Source organism: Somniosus microcephalus, unplaced genomic scaffold, assembly GCF_052327205.1.
Source record: "Somniosus microcephalus isolate GS21.2 unplaced genomic scaffold, FLI_Smic_1.0 unresolved_chr1, whole genome shotgun sequence".
Taxonomy (NCBI): Eukaryota; Metazoa; Chordata; class Chondrichthyes; order Squaliformes; family Somniosidae; genus Somniosus; species Somniosus microcephalus.
The window spans coordinates 49,213,818-49,233,129 of record NW_028225179.1 but is presented as its reverse complement, the minus strand read 5'-3'; the positions used below and the strand labels follow the sequence as shown (position 1 = coordinate 49,233,129).

The following is a 19,312-nucleotide window of genomic DNA, read 5'->3' as shown; positions in this document are numbered from 1 at the left end:
TGGCCTGGGAGTGTTTGATGGGACAATGTAGAGGGAGCTTTACTCTGTATCTAACCCGTGCTGTACCTGCCCTGGGAGTGTTTGATGGGACAGTGTAGAGGGAGCTTTACTCTGTATCTAACCCATGCTGTACCTGCCCTGGGAGTGTTTGATGGGACAGTGTAGAGGGAGATTTACTCTGTATCTAACCCGTGCTGTACCTGCCCTGGGAGTGTTTGATGGGACAGTGTAGAGGGAGCTTTACTCTGTATCTAACCCATGCTGTACCTGCCCTGGGAGTGTTTGATGGGACAGTGTAGAGGGAGCTTTATTCTGTATCTAACCCGTGCTGTACCTGCCCTGGGAGTGTTTGATGGGACAGTGTAGAGGGAGCTTTACTCTGTATCTAACCCGTGCTGTACCTGGCCTGGGAGTGTTTGATGGGACAGTGTAGAGGGAGCTTTACTCTGTATCTAACCCATGCTGTACCTGGCCTGGGAGTGTCTGATGGGGCAGTGTAGAGGGAGCTTTACTCTGTATCTAACCCGTGCTGTACCTGCCCTGGGAGTGTTTGATGGGACAGTGTAGAGGGAGCTTTACTCTGTATCTAACCCATGCTGTACCTGCCCTGGGAGTGTCTGATGGGAAAGTGTAGAGGGAGCTTTACTCTGTATCTAACCCGTGCTGTACCTGCCCTGGGAGTATTTGATGGGACAGTGTGGAGGGAGCTTTCCTCTGTATCTAACCCATGCTGTACCTGCCCAGGGAGTGTTTGATGGGACAGTGTAGAGGGAGCTTTACTCTGTATCTAACCCATGCTGTACCTGCCCTGGGAGTGTTTGATGGGACAGTGTAGAGGGAGCTTTACTCTGTATCTAACCCGTGCTGTACCTGCCCTGGGAGTATTTGATGGGACAGTGTGGAGGGAGCTTTCCTCTGTATCTAACCCGTGCTGTACCTGCCCCGCGAGTGTTTGATGGGACAGTGTAGAGGGAGCTTTACTCTGTATCTAACCCATGCTGTACCTGCCCCGCGAGTGTTTGATGGGACAGTGTAGAGGGAGCTTTACTCTGTATCTAACCCGTGCTGTACCTGCCCCGCGAGTGTTTGATGGGACAGCGTAGAGGGAGCTTTACTCTGTATCTACCCCTTGCTGTACCTGCCCTGGGAGTGTTTGATGGGACAGTGTAGAGGGAGCTTTACTCTGTATCTACCCCTTGCTGCACCTGCCCTGGGAGTGTTTGATGGGACAGTGTAGAGGGAGCTTTACTCTATCTAACCCGTGCTGTACCTGCCCCGCGAGTGTTTGATGGGACAGTGTAGAGGGAGCTTTACTCTGTATCTAACCCATGCTGTACCTGCCCCGCGAGTGTTTGATGGGACAGTGTAGAGGGAGCATTACTCTGTATCTAACCCGTGCTGTACCTGCCCTGGGAGTGTTTGATGGGACAGTGTAGAGGGAGCTTTACTCTGTATCTAACCTGTGCTGTACCTGCCCTGGGAGTGTTTGATGGGACAGTGTAGAGGGAGCTTTACTCTGTATCTAACCCGTGCTGTACCTGCCCTGGGAGTGTTTGATAGGACAGTGTAGAGGGAGCTTTACTCTGTATCTAACCCGTGCTGTACCTGCCCTGGGAGTGTTTGATAGGACAGTGTAGAGGGAGCTTTACTCTGTATCTAACCCGTGCTGTTCCTGCCCTGGGAGTGTTTGATGGGACAGTGTAGAGGGAGCTTTACTCTGTATCTAACCCGTGCTGTACCTGCCCTGGGAGTGTTTGATGGGACAGTGTAGAGGGAGCTTTACTCTGTATCTAACCCGTGTTGTACCTGCCCTGGGACTGTTTGATGGGACAGTGTAGAGGGAGCTTTACTCTGTATCTAACCCGTGCTGTTCCTGCCCTGGGAGTGTTTGATGGGACAGTGTAGAGGGAGCTATACTCTGTATCTAACCCGTGTTGTACCTGCCCTGGGAGTGTTTGATGGGACATTGTAGAGGGAGCTTTACTCTGTATCTAACCCGTGTTGTACCTGCCCTGGGAGTGTTTGATGGGACAGTGTAGAGGGAGCTTTACTCTGTATCTAACCCGTGCCGGACATGTGCCCTGGGAGTGTTTGACTGGACAGGACAGTGTGTATGGGGTGCCGGGAGATGGGTGTCAGTGTGCGGAGAGATACATACCAAATATAACAATACGTGGACTGAGGGGGGAGTAGAATTCCTCAGCTTCACCTACAGGGAGACACAGCACAGACAGCAATGACTACAAGACAAGTGACAACAAAGCAGCGAGACGGGGAAGCGATGGGGTAACGAGGAATCCGCTGGGTGGAAGCTCACTGTCCCCTCCCGCCCTGGGCTCCCATCTAAAGGAGGGATTGACCCAGAGAAGCAGGAGGGGTCCTTGGGTCTGACCACCGTCTGCGACCCATCCTGTAGCGAAGGGACTCCCACCCCCGCCCTGGCTCACTCCACACACCCCCCTCCCTCCCTCCACTTTGACCCACCGAGGGCCGGCACACTATTCGACCACATGAGCCATCACGGCCTAGCCCCACAAAACGCTGCTCAGCAGCAGCACATCTCGCCGCACTTACCCATCACTAGCGCAACGGGGCTGAGGGCAATGGAAGTGCCCGCTCCTCACACAGGGCAGGAAAGGCCCAGGCCTGTGCTGAGTTAGCCTGAACTCAGCCGGTGTGGTACTGAGCCCCACACACAGACACACGGAACTGGATATATCAGAGAGTGTTACACAGAGGTGTGTGTGTGTTAAATCAGAGTGTTACAGTGAGGGGTGTTGGGTATATCAGAGCGTTACAGTGAGGGGTGTGGGTATATCAGACTGTTACAGTGAGGGATGTGGGGTGTATCAGGGTGTTACAGTGAGGTGTGTGGGGTATATCAGACTGTTACAGTGAGGGATGTGGGGTGTATCAGGGTGTTACAGTGAGGGGTGTGGGGTATATCAGAGAGTTACAGTGTGAGGTGTGTGGTGTATCAGAGTGTTACACAGAGGTGTGTGTGTTAAATCAGAGAGTTACAGTGAGGGGTGTGGGGTATATCAGAGTGTTACTGGGAGGTGTGTGGGGTATATCAGACTGTTACTGGGAGGTGTGTGGGGTATATCAGACTGTTACTGGGAGGTGTGTGGGGTATATCAGACTGTTACTGGGAGGTGTGTGGGGTATATCAGACTGTTACTGGGAGGTGTGTGGGGTATATCAGAGTGTTACAGTGAGGGGTGTGGGGTATATCAGACTGTTACAGTGAGGGGTGTGGGGTATATCAGAGTGTTATCGTGAGGGGTGTGGGGTATATCAGACTGTTACAGTGAGGGGTGTGGGTTATATCAGACTGTTACAGTGAGGGGTGTGGGGTATATCAGAGTGTTACTGGGAGGTGTGTGGGGCATATCAGACTGTTACTGGGAGGTGTGTGGGGTATATCAGAGTGTTACATTGAGGTGTGTGGGGTTTAGCAGACTGTTAGTGAGGGGTGTGGGGTATATCAGAGTGTTACAGTGAGGGGTGTGGGGTTTATCAGAGTGTTACAGTGAGGGGTGTGGGGTATATCAGACTGTTATAGTGAGGGGTGTGGTGTTTATCAGAGTGTTACTGGGAGGTGTGTGGGGTATATCAGAGTGTTACAGTGAGGGGTGTGGGGTTTATCAGAGTGTTACTGGGAGGTGTGTGGGGTATATCAGAGTGTTATAGTGAGGGGTGTGGGGTATATCAGTGTTACTGGGAGGTGTGTGGGGTATATCAGACTGTTACTGGGAGGTGTGTGGGGTATATCTGACTGTTACTGGGAGGTGTGTGGGGTTTATCAGACTGTTATAGTGAGGTGTGTGGGGTTTATCAGACTGTTACAGTGAGGTGTGTGGGGTTTATCAGAGTGTTACTGGGAGGTGTGTGGGGTTTATCAGACTGTTACAGTGAGGTGTGTGGGGTTTATCAGAGTGTTACTGGGAGGTGTGTGGGGTTTATCAGAGTGTTACTGGGAGGGGTGTGGGGTATATCAGAGTGTTATAGTGAGGGGTGTGGGGTATATCAGACTGTTATAGTGAGGTGTGTGGGGTTTATCAGACTGTTACAGTGAGGTGTGTGGGGTTTATCAGAGTGTTACTGGGAGGTGTGTGGGGTTTATCAGACTGTTACAGTGAGGTGTGTGGGGTTTATCAGAGTGTTACAGTGAGGTGTGTGGGGTATATCAGACTGTTACAGTGAGGGGTGTGGGTTATATCAGACTGTTACAGTGAGGGGTGTGGGGTATATCAGAGTGTTACTGGGAGGTGTGTGGGGCATATCAGACTGTTACTGGGAGGTGTGTGGGGTATATCAGAGTGTTACTGGGAGGTGTGTGGGGTTTATCAGAGTGTTACAGTGAGGTGTGTGGGGTTTATCAGACTGTTACAGTGAGGGGTGTGGGGTATATCAGAGTGTTACAGTGAGGGGTGTGGGGTTTATCAGAGTGTTACAGTGAGGGGTGTGGGGTATATCAGACTGTTACAGTGAGGGGTGTGGGGTTTATCAGAGTGTTACTGGGAGGTGTGTGGGGTTTATCAGAGTGTTACTGGGAGGTGTGTGGGGTATATCAGACTGTTACAGTGAGGGGTGTGGGGTTTATCAGACTGTTACTGGGAGGTGTGTGGGGTTTATCAGACTGTTACTGGGAGGTGTGTGGGGTTTATCAGAGTGTTACAGTGAGGGGCGTGGGGTTTATCAGACTGTTACTGGGAGGTGTGTGGGGTATATCAGTGTTACAGTGAGGTGTGTGGGGTATATCAGAGTGTTACAGTGAGGGGTGTGGGGTATATCAGAGTGTTACTGGGAGGTGTGTGGGGTATATCAGAGTGTTATAGTGAGGGGTGTGGGGTATATCAGTGTTACTGGGAGGTGTGTGGGGTATATCAGACTGTTACTGGGAGGTGTGTGGGGTATATCAGAGTGTTACTGGGAGGTGTGTGGGGTTTATCAGACTGTTACAGTGAGGTGTGTGGGGTTTATCAGTGTGTTACTGGGAGGTGTGTGAGGTATATCAGAGTGTTACAGTGAGGCGTGTGGGGTATATCAGAGTGTTACAGTGAGGGGTGTGGGGTATATCAGAGTGTTACTGGGAGGTGTGTGGGGTATATCAGACTGTTATAGTGAGGGGTGTGGGGTATATCAGAGTGTTACAGTGAGGTGTGTGGGTTATATCAGACTGTTACAGTGAGGTGTGTGGGGTATATCAGAGTGTTACAGTGAGGTGTGTGGGTTATATCAGACTGTTACAGTGAGGTGTGTGGGGTATATCAGAGTGTTACTGGGAGGTGTGTGGGGTTTATCAGAGTGTTACAGTGAGGGGTGTGGGTTATATCAGACTGTTACTGGGAGGTGTGTGGGGTATATCAGAGTGTTACTGGGAGGTGTGTGGGGTTTATCAGAGTGTTACAGTGAGGGGTGTGGGGTATATCAGACTGTTATAGTGAGGGGTGTGGGGTATATCAGAGTGTTACTGGGAGGTGTGTGGGTTATATCAGTGTTACTGGGAGGTGTGTGGGGTTTATCAGAGTGTTACTGGGAGGTGTGTGGGTTATATCAGTGTTACTGGGAGGTGTGTGGGGTATATCAGAGTGTTACAGTGAGGGGTGTGGGGTATATCAGTGTGTTACAGTGAGGTGTGTGGGGTATATCAGAGTGTTACAGTGAGGTGTGTGGGGTTTATCAGAGTGTTACAGTGAGGGGTTTATCAGAGTGTTACTGGGAGGTGTGTGGGGTTTATCAGAGTGTTACAGTGAGGGGTGTGGGGTTTATCAGAGTGTTACTGGGAGGGGTGTGGGGTTTATCAGAGTGTTACTGGGAGGTGTGTGGGGTATATCAGAGTGTTACAGTAAGGTGTGTTGGGTATATCAGAGTGTTACAGTAAGGTGTGTTGGGTATATCAGAGTGTTACAGTAAGGTGTGTTGGGTATATCAGAGTGTTACAGTAAGGTGTGTTGGGTATATCAGAGTGTTACAGTAAGGTGTGTTGGGTATATCAGAGTGTTACAGTAAGGTGTGTGGGGTATATCAGAGTGTTACAGTAAGGTGTGTGGGGTATATCAGAGTGTTACAGTAAGGTGTGTTGGGTATATCAGAGTGTTACAGTAAGGTGTGTTGGGTATATCAGAGTGTTACAGTAAGGTGTGTGGGGTATATCAGAGTGTTACAGTAAGGTGTGTTGGGTATATCAGAGTGTTACAGTAAGATGTGTTGGGTATATCAGAGTGTTACAGTAAGGTGTGTTGGGTATATCAGAGTGTTACAGTAAGGTGTGTTGGGTATATCAGAGTGTTACAGTAAGGTGTGTGGGGTATATCAGAGTGTTACAGTAAGGTGTGTTGGGTATATCAGAGTGTTACAGTAAGGTGTGTTGGGTATATCAGAGTGTTACAGTAAGGTGTGTGGGGTATATCAGAGTGTTACAGTAAGGTGTGTTGGGTATATCAGAGTGTTACAGTAAGGTGTGTTGGGTATATCAGAGTGTTACAGTAAGGTGTGTGGGGTATATCAGAGTGTTACAGTAAGGTGTGTTGGGTATATCAGAGTGTTACAGTAAGGTGTGTTGGGTATATCAGAGTGTTACAGTAAGGTGTGTGGGGTATATCAGAGTGTTACAGTAAGGTGTGTTGGGTATATCAGAGTGTTACAGTGAGGTGTGTGGGGTATATCAGAGTGTTACAGTAAGGTGTGTTGGGTATATCAGAGTGTTACAGTAAGGTGTGTTGGGTATATCAGAGTGTTACAGTAAGGTGTGTTGGGTATATCAGAGTGTTACAGTGAGGTGTGTGGGGTATATCAGAGTGTTACAGTAAGGTGTGTTGGGTATATCAGAGTGTTACAGTAAGGTGTGTTGGGTATATCAGAGTGTTACAGTAAGGTGTGTGGGGTATATCAGAGTGTTACTGGGAGGTCTGTGGGGTATATCAGAGTGTTACAGTGAGGGGTGTGGGGTATATCAGAGTGTTACAGTAAGGTGTGTGGGGTATATCAGAGTGTTACTGGGAGGTCTGTGGGGTATATCAGAGTGTTACAGTGAGGTGTGTGGGGTATATCAGAGTGTTACAGTAAGGTGTGTTGGGTATATCAGAGTGTTACAGTAAGGTGTGTTGGGTATATCAGAGTGTTACAGTAAGGTGTGTTGGGTATATCAGAGTGTTACTGGGAGGTGTGTGGGGTTTATCAGAGTGTTACAGTGAGGGGTTTATCAGAGTGTTACTGGGAGGTGTGTGGGGTTTATCAGAGTGTTACTGGGAGGTGTGTGGGGTATATCAGAGTGTTACTGGGAGGTGTGTGGGGTTTATCAGACTGTTACAGTAAGGTGTGTTGGGTATATCAGAGTGTTACAGTAAGGTGTGTGGGGTATATCAGAGTGTTACTGGGAGGTCTGTGGGGTATATCAGAGTGTTACAGTAAGGTGTGTGGGGTATATCAGAGTGTTACTGGGAGGTGTGTGGGGTTTATCAGAGTGTTACTGGGAGGTGTGTGGGGTTTATCAGAGTGTTACAGTGAGGGGTGTGGGGTTTATCAGTGTGTTACTGGGAGGTGTGCGCTATATTGAGGTGTCTGAACCTGTTTTCTGACTATAGACTGTGCTAACATCCAAAGATGGATTAGCTAACTGTTTCAGTCTGGTTTGAAAACTATTGTCTCCTGTAGTTTATAATCTATGTGCTGTACCTGGGGAGTGCGTTACACCCTATAACACGCAGCAGGGCTCCATTCTGCTCCGTTCCGGTATGAGTCATTCTGAACTCGCCCATCTACCACACTCAATCTATTGTTCCCTGACCTCCCAGCCCCATCTATTCCTGTTCAGGACTCGGCACCAAACAATACATTCCAGAACCGCTTGATATAGGAACAGCCTTCACCCACCTGTTGTCTTCACAGACCTGTCACTGAACATATCACAGTTGTTTACTCCATTCAACCCCCTTACAAATGAAAGTTCCCTTTACACTGTCCCATCAAACACTCCCAGGGCAGATACAGCACAGGTTAGATACAGAGTAAAGCTCCCTCTACACTGTCCCATCAAAAACTCCCAGGGCAGATACAGCACAGGTTAGATACAGAGTAAAGCTCCCTCTACACTGTCCCATCAAACACTCCCAGGGCAGGTACAGCACGGGTTAGATACAGAGTAAAGCTCCCTCTACACTGTCCCATCTAACACTCCCAGGGCAGGTACAGCACGGGTTAGATACAGAGTAAATCTCCCTCTACACTGTCCCATCAAACATTCCCAGGGCAGGTACAGCACGGGTTAGACACAGAGTAAAGCTCCCTCTACACTGTCCCATCAAACACTCCCAGGGTAGGTACAGCACGGGGTTAGATACAGAGTAAAGCTCCCTCTACACTGTCCAGTCAAACACTCAGGGCACGTACAGCACGGGTTAGATACAGAGTAAAGCTCCCTCTACACTGCCCGTCAAATACTCCCAGAGCGGTTATAGCACGGGTTAGATACAGAGTAATAATGCTCCCTCTACACTGTCCCAACAAACACTCCCAGGGCAGGTACAGCACGGGATTAGATACAGAGTAAAGCTCCCTCTACACTGTCCCATCAAACACTCCCAGGGCAGGTACAGCATGGGTTAGATACAGAGTAAAGATCCCTCTACACTGTCCCATCAAACACTCCCAAGGCAGGTACAGCACGGGATAGATACAGAGTAAAGCTCCCTCTACACTGTCCCATCAAACACTCTCAGGGCACGTACAGCACAGGTTAGATACAGAGTAAAGCTCCCTCTACACTGTCCCCTCAAACACCCCCAGGGCAGGTACAGCACGGGATAGATGCAGAGTAAAGCTCCCTCTACACTGTCCCATCACACACTCCCAGGGCAGGTACAGCACGGGGTTAGATACAGAGTAAAGCTCCCTCTACACTGTCCAGTCAAACACTCAGGGCAGGTACAGCACGGGTTAGATACAGAGTAATGCTCCCTCTACACTGTCCCATCAAACATCCCAGGGCAGGCACAGCACAGGTTAGATACTGAATAAATCTCCCTCTACACTATCCCATCAAACGCTCCCAGGACAGGTACAGCATGAGTTAGATACGGAGTAAAGCTCCCTCTACTCTGTCCCATCAAACACTCCCAGGGCGGGTACAGCACGCGTTAGATACAGAGTAAAGCTCCCTCTACACTGTCCCATCAAACACTCCCAGGGCAGGTACAGCACGGGGTTAGATACAGAGTAAAGCTCCCTCTGCACCGTCCCAACAAACACTCCCAGGGCAGGTACAGCACGGGGTTAGATACAGAGTAAAGCTCCCTCTACACTGTCCCATCAAACACTCCCAGGGCAGGTACAGCATGGGTTAGATACAGAGTAAAGATCCCTCTACACTGTCCCATCAAACACTCCCAGGGCAGGTACAGCACGGGTTAGATACGGAGTAAAGCTCCCTCTACACTGTCCCATCAAACACTCCCAGGGCAGGTACAGCACGCGTTAGATACAGAGTAAAGCTCCCTCTACACTGTCCCATCAAACACTCCCAGGGCAGGTACAGCACGGGATAGATACAGAGTAAAGCTCCCTCTACACTGTCCCATCAAACACTCCCAGGGCAGGTACAGCATGGGTTAGATACAGAGTAAAGCTCCGTCTACACTGTCCCATCACACACTCCCAGGGCAGGTACAGCACGGGATAGATACAGAGTAAAGCTACCTCTGCACTGTCCCATCACACACTCCCAGGGCAGGTACAGCACGGGTTAGATACAGAGTAAAGCTCCCTCTACACTGTCCCATCAAACACTCCCAGGGCAGGTACAGCATGGGTTAGATACAGAGTAAAGCTCCCTCTACACTGTCCCCTCAAACACCCCCAGGGCAGGTACAGCACGGGTTAGATGCAGAGTAAAGCTCCCTCTACACTGTCCCATCAAACACTCCCAGGGCAGGTACAGCACGGGGTTAGATACAGAGTAAAGCTCCCTCTACACTGTCCCATCAAACACTCCCAGGGCAGGTACAGCACGGGTTAGATACAGAGTAAAGCTCCCTCTACACTGTCCCATCAAACACTCCCAGGGCAGGTACAGCACGGGTTAGATACAGAGTAAAGCTCCCTCTACACTGTCCCATCAAACACTCCCAGGGCAGGTACAGCACGGGTTAGATACAGAGTAAAGCTCCCTCTACACTGTTCTGTCAACAGTCCCGGGGCAAGTTCAACAAGTTAGATGGATATTTCCTTGAGACAGTGGGACCGAGAAACACCAGTCAGTGTACAGGTATCTCCCTGAGAGAGAGGGACTGAGAGACACCAGTCAGTGTACAGATATCTCCCTGGGGGAGAGGGGACTGAGAGACACCAGTCAGTGTACAGATATCTCCCTGGGGGAGAGGGACTGAGAGACACCAGTCAGTGTACAGATATCTCACAGAGAGAGGGACTCAGAAGCACCAGTCAGTGTACAGATATCTCCCTGGGGGAGAGGGGACTGAGAGACACCAGTCACTGTACAGATATCTCCCTGAGAGAGAGGGACTGAGAGACACCAGTTAGTGTACAGATATCTCCCTGAGAGAGGGACTGAGAGACACCAGTTAGTGTACAGATATCTCCCTGAGAGAGAGGGACTGAGAGACACCAGTCAGTGTACAGATATCTCCCTGAGAGAGAGGGACTGAGAGACACCAGTCACTGTACAGATATCTCCCTGAGAGAGAGGGACTGAGAGACACCAGTCACTGTACAGATATCTCCCTGAGAGAGGGACTGAGAGACACCAGTCAGTGTACAGATATCTCCCTGGGGGAGAGGGGACTGAGAGACACCAGTCAGTGTACAGATATCTCCCTGGGGGAGAGGGACTGAGAGACACCAGTCAGTGTACAGATATCTCACAGAGAGAGGGACTCAGAAGCACCAGTCAGTGTACAGATATCTCCCTGGGGGAGAGGGGACTGAGAGACACCAGTCACTGTACAGATATCTCCCTGAGAGAGAGGGACTGAGAGACACCAGTTAGTGTACAGATATCTCCCTGAGAGAGAGGGACTGAGTGACACCAGTTAGTGTACAGATATCTCCCTGAGAGAGAGGGACTGAGAGACACCAGTCAGTGTACAGATATCTCCCTGAGAGAGAGGGACTGAGAGACACCAGTCACTGTACAGATATCTCCCTGAGAGAGAGGGACTGAGAGACACCAGTCAGTGTACAGATATCTCCCTGAGAGAGAGGGACTGAGAGACACCAGTCACTGTACAGATATCTCCCTGAGAGAGGGGACTGAGAGACACCAGTCAGTGTACAGATATCTCCCTGAGAGAGGGGACTGAGAGACACCAGTCACTGTACAGATATCTCCCTGAGAGAGAGGGACTGAGAGACACCAGTCAGTGTACAGATATCTCCCTGAGAGAGAGGGACTGAGAGACACCAGTCACTGTACAGATATCTCCCTGAGAGAGGGGACTGAGAGACACCAGTCACTGTACAGATATCTCCCTGAGAGAGAGGGACTGAGAGACACCAGTCACTGTACAGATATCTCCCTGAGAGAGGGGACTGAGAGACACCAGTCACTGTACAGATATCTCCCTGAGAGAGGGACTGAGAGACACCAGTTAGTGTACAGATATCTCAGTGTATCTGTAGATGCTGATATTACAGCTGAGTGCTTTCAAGGACTGCGCACAAACATTGCTAAATATGGAGTGTTCAGAATCTCACACTCTGCTATTGGAATGTCATCAATATCCGAGACCCAATCAAATTCTCCAAACCGCCTCTCCCCAGTTACAGTCATACACCAGGCAGCCTGTTCCCTATCAGAGGGGTTTAACCCTCTGACCCACCTCTCCCCAGTTACAGTCAGTATCCCTATGGATAGTTATCCAGCTCCCTCACACTGTCACTCAGTAACCCTCTCCCCCAGCACCCTGTGTTACTGACTGTATCTCTACTGATGTTAATCCAGCTCCCTCACACTGTCACTCAGTAACCCTCTCCCCCAGCACCCTGTGTTACTGACTGTATCTCTACTGATGTTAATCCAGCTCCCTCACACTGTCACTCAGTAACCCTCTCCCCCAGCGCCCTGTGTTACTGACTGTATCTCTACTGATGTTAATCCAGCTCCCTCACACTGTCACTCAGTAACCCTCTCCCCCAGCACCCTGTGTTACTGACTGTATCTCTACTGATGTTAATCCAGCTCCCTCACACTGTCACTCAGTAACCCTCTCCCCCAGCGCCCTGTGTTACTGACTGTATCTCTACTGATGTTAATCCAGCTCCCTCACACTGTCACTCAGTAACCCTCTCCCCCAGCGCCCTGTGTCACTGACTGTATCTCTACTGATGTTAATCCAGCTCCCTCACACTGTCACTCAGTAACCCTCTCCCCCAGCGCCCTGTGTTGCTGACTGTATCTCTACTGATGTTAATCCAGCTCCCTCACACTGTCACTCAGTAACCCCTCTCCCCCAGCACCCTGTGTTACGGACTGTATCTCTACTGATGTTAATCCAGCTCCCTCACACTGTCACTCAGTAACCCTCTCCCCCAGCACCCTGTGTTACGGACTGTATCTCTACTGATGTTAATCCAGCTCCCTCACACTGTCACTCAGTAACCCCTCTCCCCAGCGCCCTGTGTTGCTGACTGTATCTCTACTGATGTTAATCCAGCTCCCTCACACTGTCACTCAGTAACCCCTCTCCCCAGCGCCCTGTTACTGACTGTATCTCTACTGATGTTAATCCAGCTCCCTCACACTGTCACTCAGTAACCCCTCTCCCCCAGCGCCCTGTGTTGCTGACTGTATCTCTACTGATGTTAAACAGATTGCTGCTCCTGCCATCACATTCCCAGAGTCCGGATCAAGAGGACTGGCTGGCAATTCAGCAGCAGGACTCGGTGTGAGGGGTCAGATCCTGCACTCGGGAGATTGGACTCCCAGCCTCCCATGTTCCGCTGGACGTGGCAGGAAGAGCTGCAGTCCTTGGGGCCCACGGCCGTCCCCGCGAGCCTGTTGTGAAAGATTCCCACTGGCACTGTTGGCGGCCAACTGAATTCCAAGGGGATGAGTCACTTGGCAGCCTGTCGGAATCTAACCTGCTGCCGCAGCTCCTGATTTCCATCCTGTTCCCGAGACTGTCAGGGTAACTCCCCGAGGACACATCCTCCACACACACAACGCAGGGCACACCAGCAAGTCAAGACAAGGCACCCCGCCGTCTGTGTCAGCCGCGGCTCAATCAGTCTCGCTCTCTTCCGAGTCAAAAGTTCGTGGGTTTGAGCCCCACAAATACTTCAAAGACTCGAGCCACCCCGCCCCCATAATCCCAGGCTCGACACAGCCCGGTTACCAGTACTGAGGGAGGCTGCACTGTCAGAGGGGCAGTGCTGAGGGAGCGCCGCACTGTCGGAGGGGCAGTACTGAGGGAGCGCTGCACTGTCGGAGGGGCAGTACTGAGGGAGTGCCGCACTGTCGGAGGGGCAGTACTGATGGAGTGCTGTACTGTCGGAAGGGTAGTACTGAGGAAGTGCTGCCCTGTCGGAGGGGCAGTACTGAGGGAGGGCTGCCCTGTCGGAGGGGCAGTACTGAGGGAGCGCTGCACTGTCGGAGGGGCAGTCCTGAGGGAGCGCTGCACTGTCGGAGGGGCAGTACTGAGGGAGTGCCGCACTGTCGGAGGGGCAGTACTGAGGGAGGGCTGCACTGTCGGAGGGGCAGTACTGAGGGAGCGCCGCACTGTCGGAGGGGCAGTACTGAGGGAGCGCCGCACTGTCGGAGGGGCAGTACTGAGGGAGGCTGCACTGTCGGAGGGGCAGTGCTGAGGGAGCGCCGCACTGTCGGAGGGGCAGTACTGAGGGAGCGCTGCACTGTCGGAGGGGCAGTACTGAGGGAGGCTGCACTGTCGGAGGGGCAGTGCTGAGGGAGCGCCGCACTGTCGGAGGGGCAGTACTGAGGGAGCGCTGCACTGTCGGAGGGGCAGTACTGAGGGAACGCCACACTGTCGGAGGGGCAGTACTGAGGGAGTGCCGCACTGTCGCAACTGAGGTCGTTCCTCGGGTTGGTGAACTACTACCATAAGTTCTTGCCGAATTTATCTACAATTCTGCACCCACTGAACGCCCTCCTTCAAACTGGTGTAACATGGAAATGGAGTGATGAGTGTAAGCGTGCCTTTCAGGAATGTAAATGCCAAATCACTTCAAAAGAAGTATTGGCCCACTACAACCCAACACTACTGATTCGGTTGGCATGTGATGCATCACCTTACGGCATTGGAGCGGTGCTGTCACACAAACTCCGTGACGGTTCAAAGAGGCCAATAGCCTTTGCATCGCGCTCGCTAACCTCAGCCGAGCGTAACTATGCCCAGATTGACAGGGAGGCCCTCAGCCTGGTGTGGGGGGTGAAGAAGTTCAATCACTATCTGCACGGGCAGAAATTCATCCTACTGACTGATCATCAACCCCTGGTCTCAATTTTTAACCCAAAGAAGGGCGTTCCGGTGATGACGGCGCAACAGCTGCAAAGATGGTCACTTTTTCTAGGGGCACATCAGTATGACATAGAGTACAAGGGTACGAAACAGCATGGAAACGCTGATGGGCTGTCGCGCCTACGGCGGAAGAAGCACCTGCAGTGGACCCGGTGGAGATATTCCATGCGACTATAGTCGAATGTTTGCCTGTTACAAACGCAAGTATTGAGAAGGAAACCCGAGATGACCCGACACTCTCTCGGGTCTATGATTTGACGGTGAAGGGATGGCCAGCATATGGCAACTCACTGTTGCCAGCATTCTCGCCAAGGCGGGAACAGCTGTCAGTGTGCCGGGGAACCTTGATGTGTGGATCCCGAGTGGTAATTCCACCCAAGTTGAGAGATAGAGTACTCAATGAGCTTCACGAGGGTCATCTGGGAGGGGTAAAAATGAAGAGCCTAGCCAGGGCGTTTGTGTGGTGGCCGGGAATCGATAAAGAAATCGAGGATATGACCAAGAGATGCACAGGATGCCAGAAGGTCCAAAACGCTCCACCACAGGCCCCGCTACATCCATGGGAGTGGCCCTCATCTCCATGGCAACGGGTACACATTGATTTCGCTGGTCCATTTATGGACTCAATGTTTCTAATCGCTGTGGACGCCCATTCGAAATGGCTAGAGGTCATTAAAATGTCCTCCACCACCACGGAGAAAACTATTGCAGTCCTAAGGACCATCTTCGCCAGGAATGGGTTGCCAGAACAGATCTGTTCCGACAATGGCCCACAGTTTGTGTCTGAGGATTTCCGGAGGTTCCTGAAGAATAATGGGGTGGAACATTACACATCAGCCCCAGATCATCCAGCCACAAATGGATTGGCTGAGAGGTTTGTTCAGACCTTTAAAAAGGCCATAAAGGCAATGTATAATGACGACATACCACTGCAACACAAGGTGGATAACTTCCTGTTTGCTTACCGGAATTCGACACATGCAGTAACCAACCAAACTCCAGCCGTACTGTTTTTCAACCGGAGACTAAGATGTCGCTTGGATTTGCTCAAACCAAACATAAGACGAGATGTTGAGGATAAGCAGTTCCAGCACATAAATGAGAAGCCAACCAGGAGCTTCAAGATAGGGCAACCAGTCTTGGCCCGCGACTACCGAACAGAAAAATGGCAGCCAGGCACGATATGCACACAGCAGGGACCACTAATGTACACAGTGGACGTTGGAGAGAGCATCGTGAGACGCCATGCTGACCAGATTCTAGAGTCACAGGAACAAGCCAACCCTGTACTACAAGCATGTGCACCTGGTAATGAGCCCGAAGTACAGATTGCGTCTACCTCAGAAGCAGGGGTATTGGAAGCTGACGAACCAACCAATGACAATGAGCCAGAATCAACTCCGCCGCAAGAACAGGATACTCGAGAAAGGCGCTATCCAGTCCGGATCAGGAAGCCTCCTCAAAGACTGAACTTATAAATGACTATTTCAGTTGATGTATATATTATTACTGAGAAAATTGTAATTGTAATTAGTTATTACTTAGTTGTTAAATGAATGTTATGTACTGTTTATCTAAAAGGGGAGGAATTGTTGTGTATGTACCTTTAAGGGAATAACTGGTCTTAGACGGCAGTACCGGCAGTGACCACCCCTGTATAAAAGGCCCTAGCAGGCTTCTGTAGTTTCAGTTTCAAGCTGCCTCTTGTTCAGTAAAGTACCTGTTAAACTGTTCTCCCGAAGTCCGTGTATTATTGAGGCGTGGACTTTACAATTATCACAGTGCTGTTTGTGGGAGCTTGCTGTGCGCAAATTGGCCGCCACCTTTCCTACTTTACAACAGTGACCACACTTCAAAAAGTACTTCATTGGCTGTGAAGCACTTTGGGACGTCTGGGGGTCATGAAAGGCGCTACAGAAATGCAAGTCTTTCTTTCTTTACAGATCACGGAATATCACAGCACAGAAGGATTCGGCCCACACCACCATGGAGACCATGAGGGTCATTCTGTGGGGAACCCTCTATCTTTCCTCATCGTTTCCCAGTGGGTCCCAGCTAGGCTGCAGAGGAGCAGTGAGTGAGGCCTGCGCACAGGGTGTAACCCGCCCTCCAGGCTTCAGTTTGAGACAGGCCCATGAGTGAGGCCTGGGCACTGGATATAACCTGCTCTCCAGGCTTCAGTTAGAGACAGGCCTGTGAGTCAGGCCTAAGCACAGGGTGTAACCTGCACTCCAGGCTTCAGTTAGAGACAGGCCTGTGAGTGAGGCCTGGGCACAGAGAGCAATCCCGCCCCCCAGGCTTTAGAAGGGGAAGGGCCAGTGAGTGAGGCCTGGGCACAGGGAGCAATCCCACCCCCCAGACTTTAGAAGGGGAAGGGCCAGTGAGTGAGGCCTGGGCACAGGGAGCAATCCCACCCCCCAGGCTTTAGATGGGGATGGGCCAGTGAGTGAGGCCTGGGGAGAGGCTGAAATCTGGCCCTCAGGGCTGGGCCCGGAAGCCAGGCCTGAAATCCCACCCCTCCAGAAAACAGTGTGAGAACAGAAGGGGCTTCAGTCTAGAACACTGGGGGGAAAAGTGAATGAGCATCTGGCTCGCACTCCACCCTTGAGGCACACACACAGTGCTCGCTCTAATCCACCGCTCTATTTATAACACCGGGAATGGTAAATCATTTCCTGTCAGGATCACGAGCCATTTATCCAACCCCGCAGGCACGCAGCACGGAAAAACAACATACACTGCCCGGCCAGAAACCTCCAGCCCTCCTCAACTGCGAACATTCCCAAACAACAACACTAAAACAGAGAGAGAGAGAGAGAGAGAGGGAGAGATAGAGAGACAGAAAGACAGAGAAAGAGAGAAAGAAAAACAGAGAAAGAGAGAAACAGAGAAAGAAAAAGGGAGCGAGAGAAAGAAAGACAGAGAGAAAGAAAAAGGGAGAGAAAGAGAGAGAGAGAGAGAGAGAGAAAGGGAGAGCTAGAGAGAGAAAGAAAGAGAAAGAGAGACAGAAAGAGAATGAAAAACAGAGATAAAGAAAAAGGGAGAGAAATAGAGAAAGAGAAAGGGAGATAAAGAGAGAGAGAGACAGAAAGAGAGAAAGAGATAGGGAGAGAAAGAAAGAGGGAGGAGAGAAAGAGAAAGGGAGAAAGAAAGCAAACGAAAGTTAGAGAAAGAGAGAATGAAAGAGTTAGAGAAAGAGAGGAGAAAAGGAGAGAAACAAAAGACTAACTTGCATTTATATAGCGCCTTTCATGACCTCGGGACATCCCAAAATGCTTCGCAGCCAATCAAGTACTTCTGTGAAGTGTAGTCACTGTTGTAATGCAGGAAACCCAGCAGCCAATGAGCGCACAGCAAGCTCCCACAGACAGATCATGCTGTCAGCCTTGGCTCTGTTGGTCTCTCTCTCTCTCTCTCGCCTGTGGGTCAGGAGGTCGTGGCTTCGAGCTCCGCGCGCACACTCCAGCCGCCACAATCCAGGCCCGATGCTGCCCGGCTGCCAGTGCCGAGGGAGGCACTGTGAAACGCCTCGGGGAAAGGTCCCGTGGCCTTGAAAGAGGCTGTAGAAATGGGACTTCTTTCAATCCGAAGCAACACCATTCCTTTGCCTCCTCACCTGTTCTCCAATCCGCCAGCTCACTCCGCGGAGGTCTGCGCTGGACGGAGTGAGCACAAGGGGGGAGGTTATCTGAGTGGAAGGGGGTTCCACCATTGATTCCCTGTGGGCCTCTATTCTCTAGAAACATAGAAGACAGGAGCAGGAGTAGGCCATTCGGCCCCTCGAGCCTGCTCCGCCATTCAATGCGATCATGGCTGATCATCCAAACTCAGTAACCGGTCCCTGCCTTCTCCCCATACCCCTTGATCCCTTTAGCCTTAAGAAATATATCCAACTCCTTCTTGAATATATTTAATGAATTGGCCTCCACTGCCTTCTGTGGTAGAGAATTCCACAGGTTCACCACTCTCTGGGTGAAGAAATTCCTCCTCATCTCTGTCCTAAATGGCTTACCCCTTATCTTTAGACTGTGACCCCTGGTTCTGGACTCCCCGACCATCGGGAACATCCTTCCTGCATCTAGTCTGTCCAGTCCTGTTAGAATTTTATAAGTTTCAATGAGATAAGAGTTTAGAAGAATGAGAGGTGATCTCATTGAAACATACAAAAATCTTACAGGGCTTGACAGGGTAGATGCAGGGAGGATGTTCCCCCTGGCTGGGGAGTCTAGGACCAGGGGTCACAGTCTGAGAATAAGGGCTCGGCCATTTAGGGCTGAGATGAGGAGGAATTTCTTCACTCAGAGGGTGGCAAATCTTTGGAATTCTCTACCCCAGAGGGCTCAGTCGTTGAGTATACGAAATGGCTCTCATCAAAATCACAAATGACATCCTTCGTGACTGTGACAAAGGTAAACTATCCGTCCTCGTCCTTCTTGACTTGTCTGTGGCCTTTGACACGGTTGACCACTCCATCCTTCTCCAACGCCTCTCCACCGTCGTCCAGCTGGGTGGGACTTCACTCGCCTGGTTCCATTCTTATCTGTCCAATCCTAGCCAGAGAATCACCTGCAACGGCTTCTCTTCCCGCTCCCACATCGTTCCCCCACGGATCCATCCTTGGTCCCCTCCTATTTCTCATCTACATGCTGCCCCTTGGCGACATCATCCGAAAACACAGCGTCAGTTTCCACATGTACGCTGACGACACCCCGCTCTACCTCACTACTGTAGTGCATGTGCCTTTAAGTTAGAACTACTTTTACAGCTCCTGTATACTGTAGTACCGGCAGTGACCACACCGGTATATAAGCTTTGTG

General features: G+C 50.8%; 1 protein-coding gene across 4 annotated transcripts in view; it reads right to left on the bottom strand.

The window, feature by feature from the left end:
- The window catches only part of LOC147094924 (transforming growth factor beta-1-induced transcript 1 protein-like), a 71,775-nt gene that overhangs the window by 28,371 nt on the left and 24,092 nt on the right, over positions 1–19,312 (bottom strand). The window contains exons 1-2 of one of the 4 annotated variants that reach the window (XM_085974547.1): positions 13,102–13,399; positions 2,159–2,209 (exon numbers count right to left, since the gene is read on the bottom strand). The exons of 1 other annotated variant lie outside the window; for it this stretch is intronic. In XM_085974547.1, the coding sequence (XP_085830673.1) occupies positions 2,159–2,209; positions 13,102–13,168 (118 nt within the window). In that variant the 5' untranslated portion in view covers positions 13,169–13,399. Of the gene's footprint in view, positions 1–2,158; positions 2,210–13,101; positions 13,400–19,312 lie in introns of those variants that run through there. 2 more of the 4 variants (XM_085974549.1, XM_085974548.1) reach the window with 2 other exon arrangements.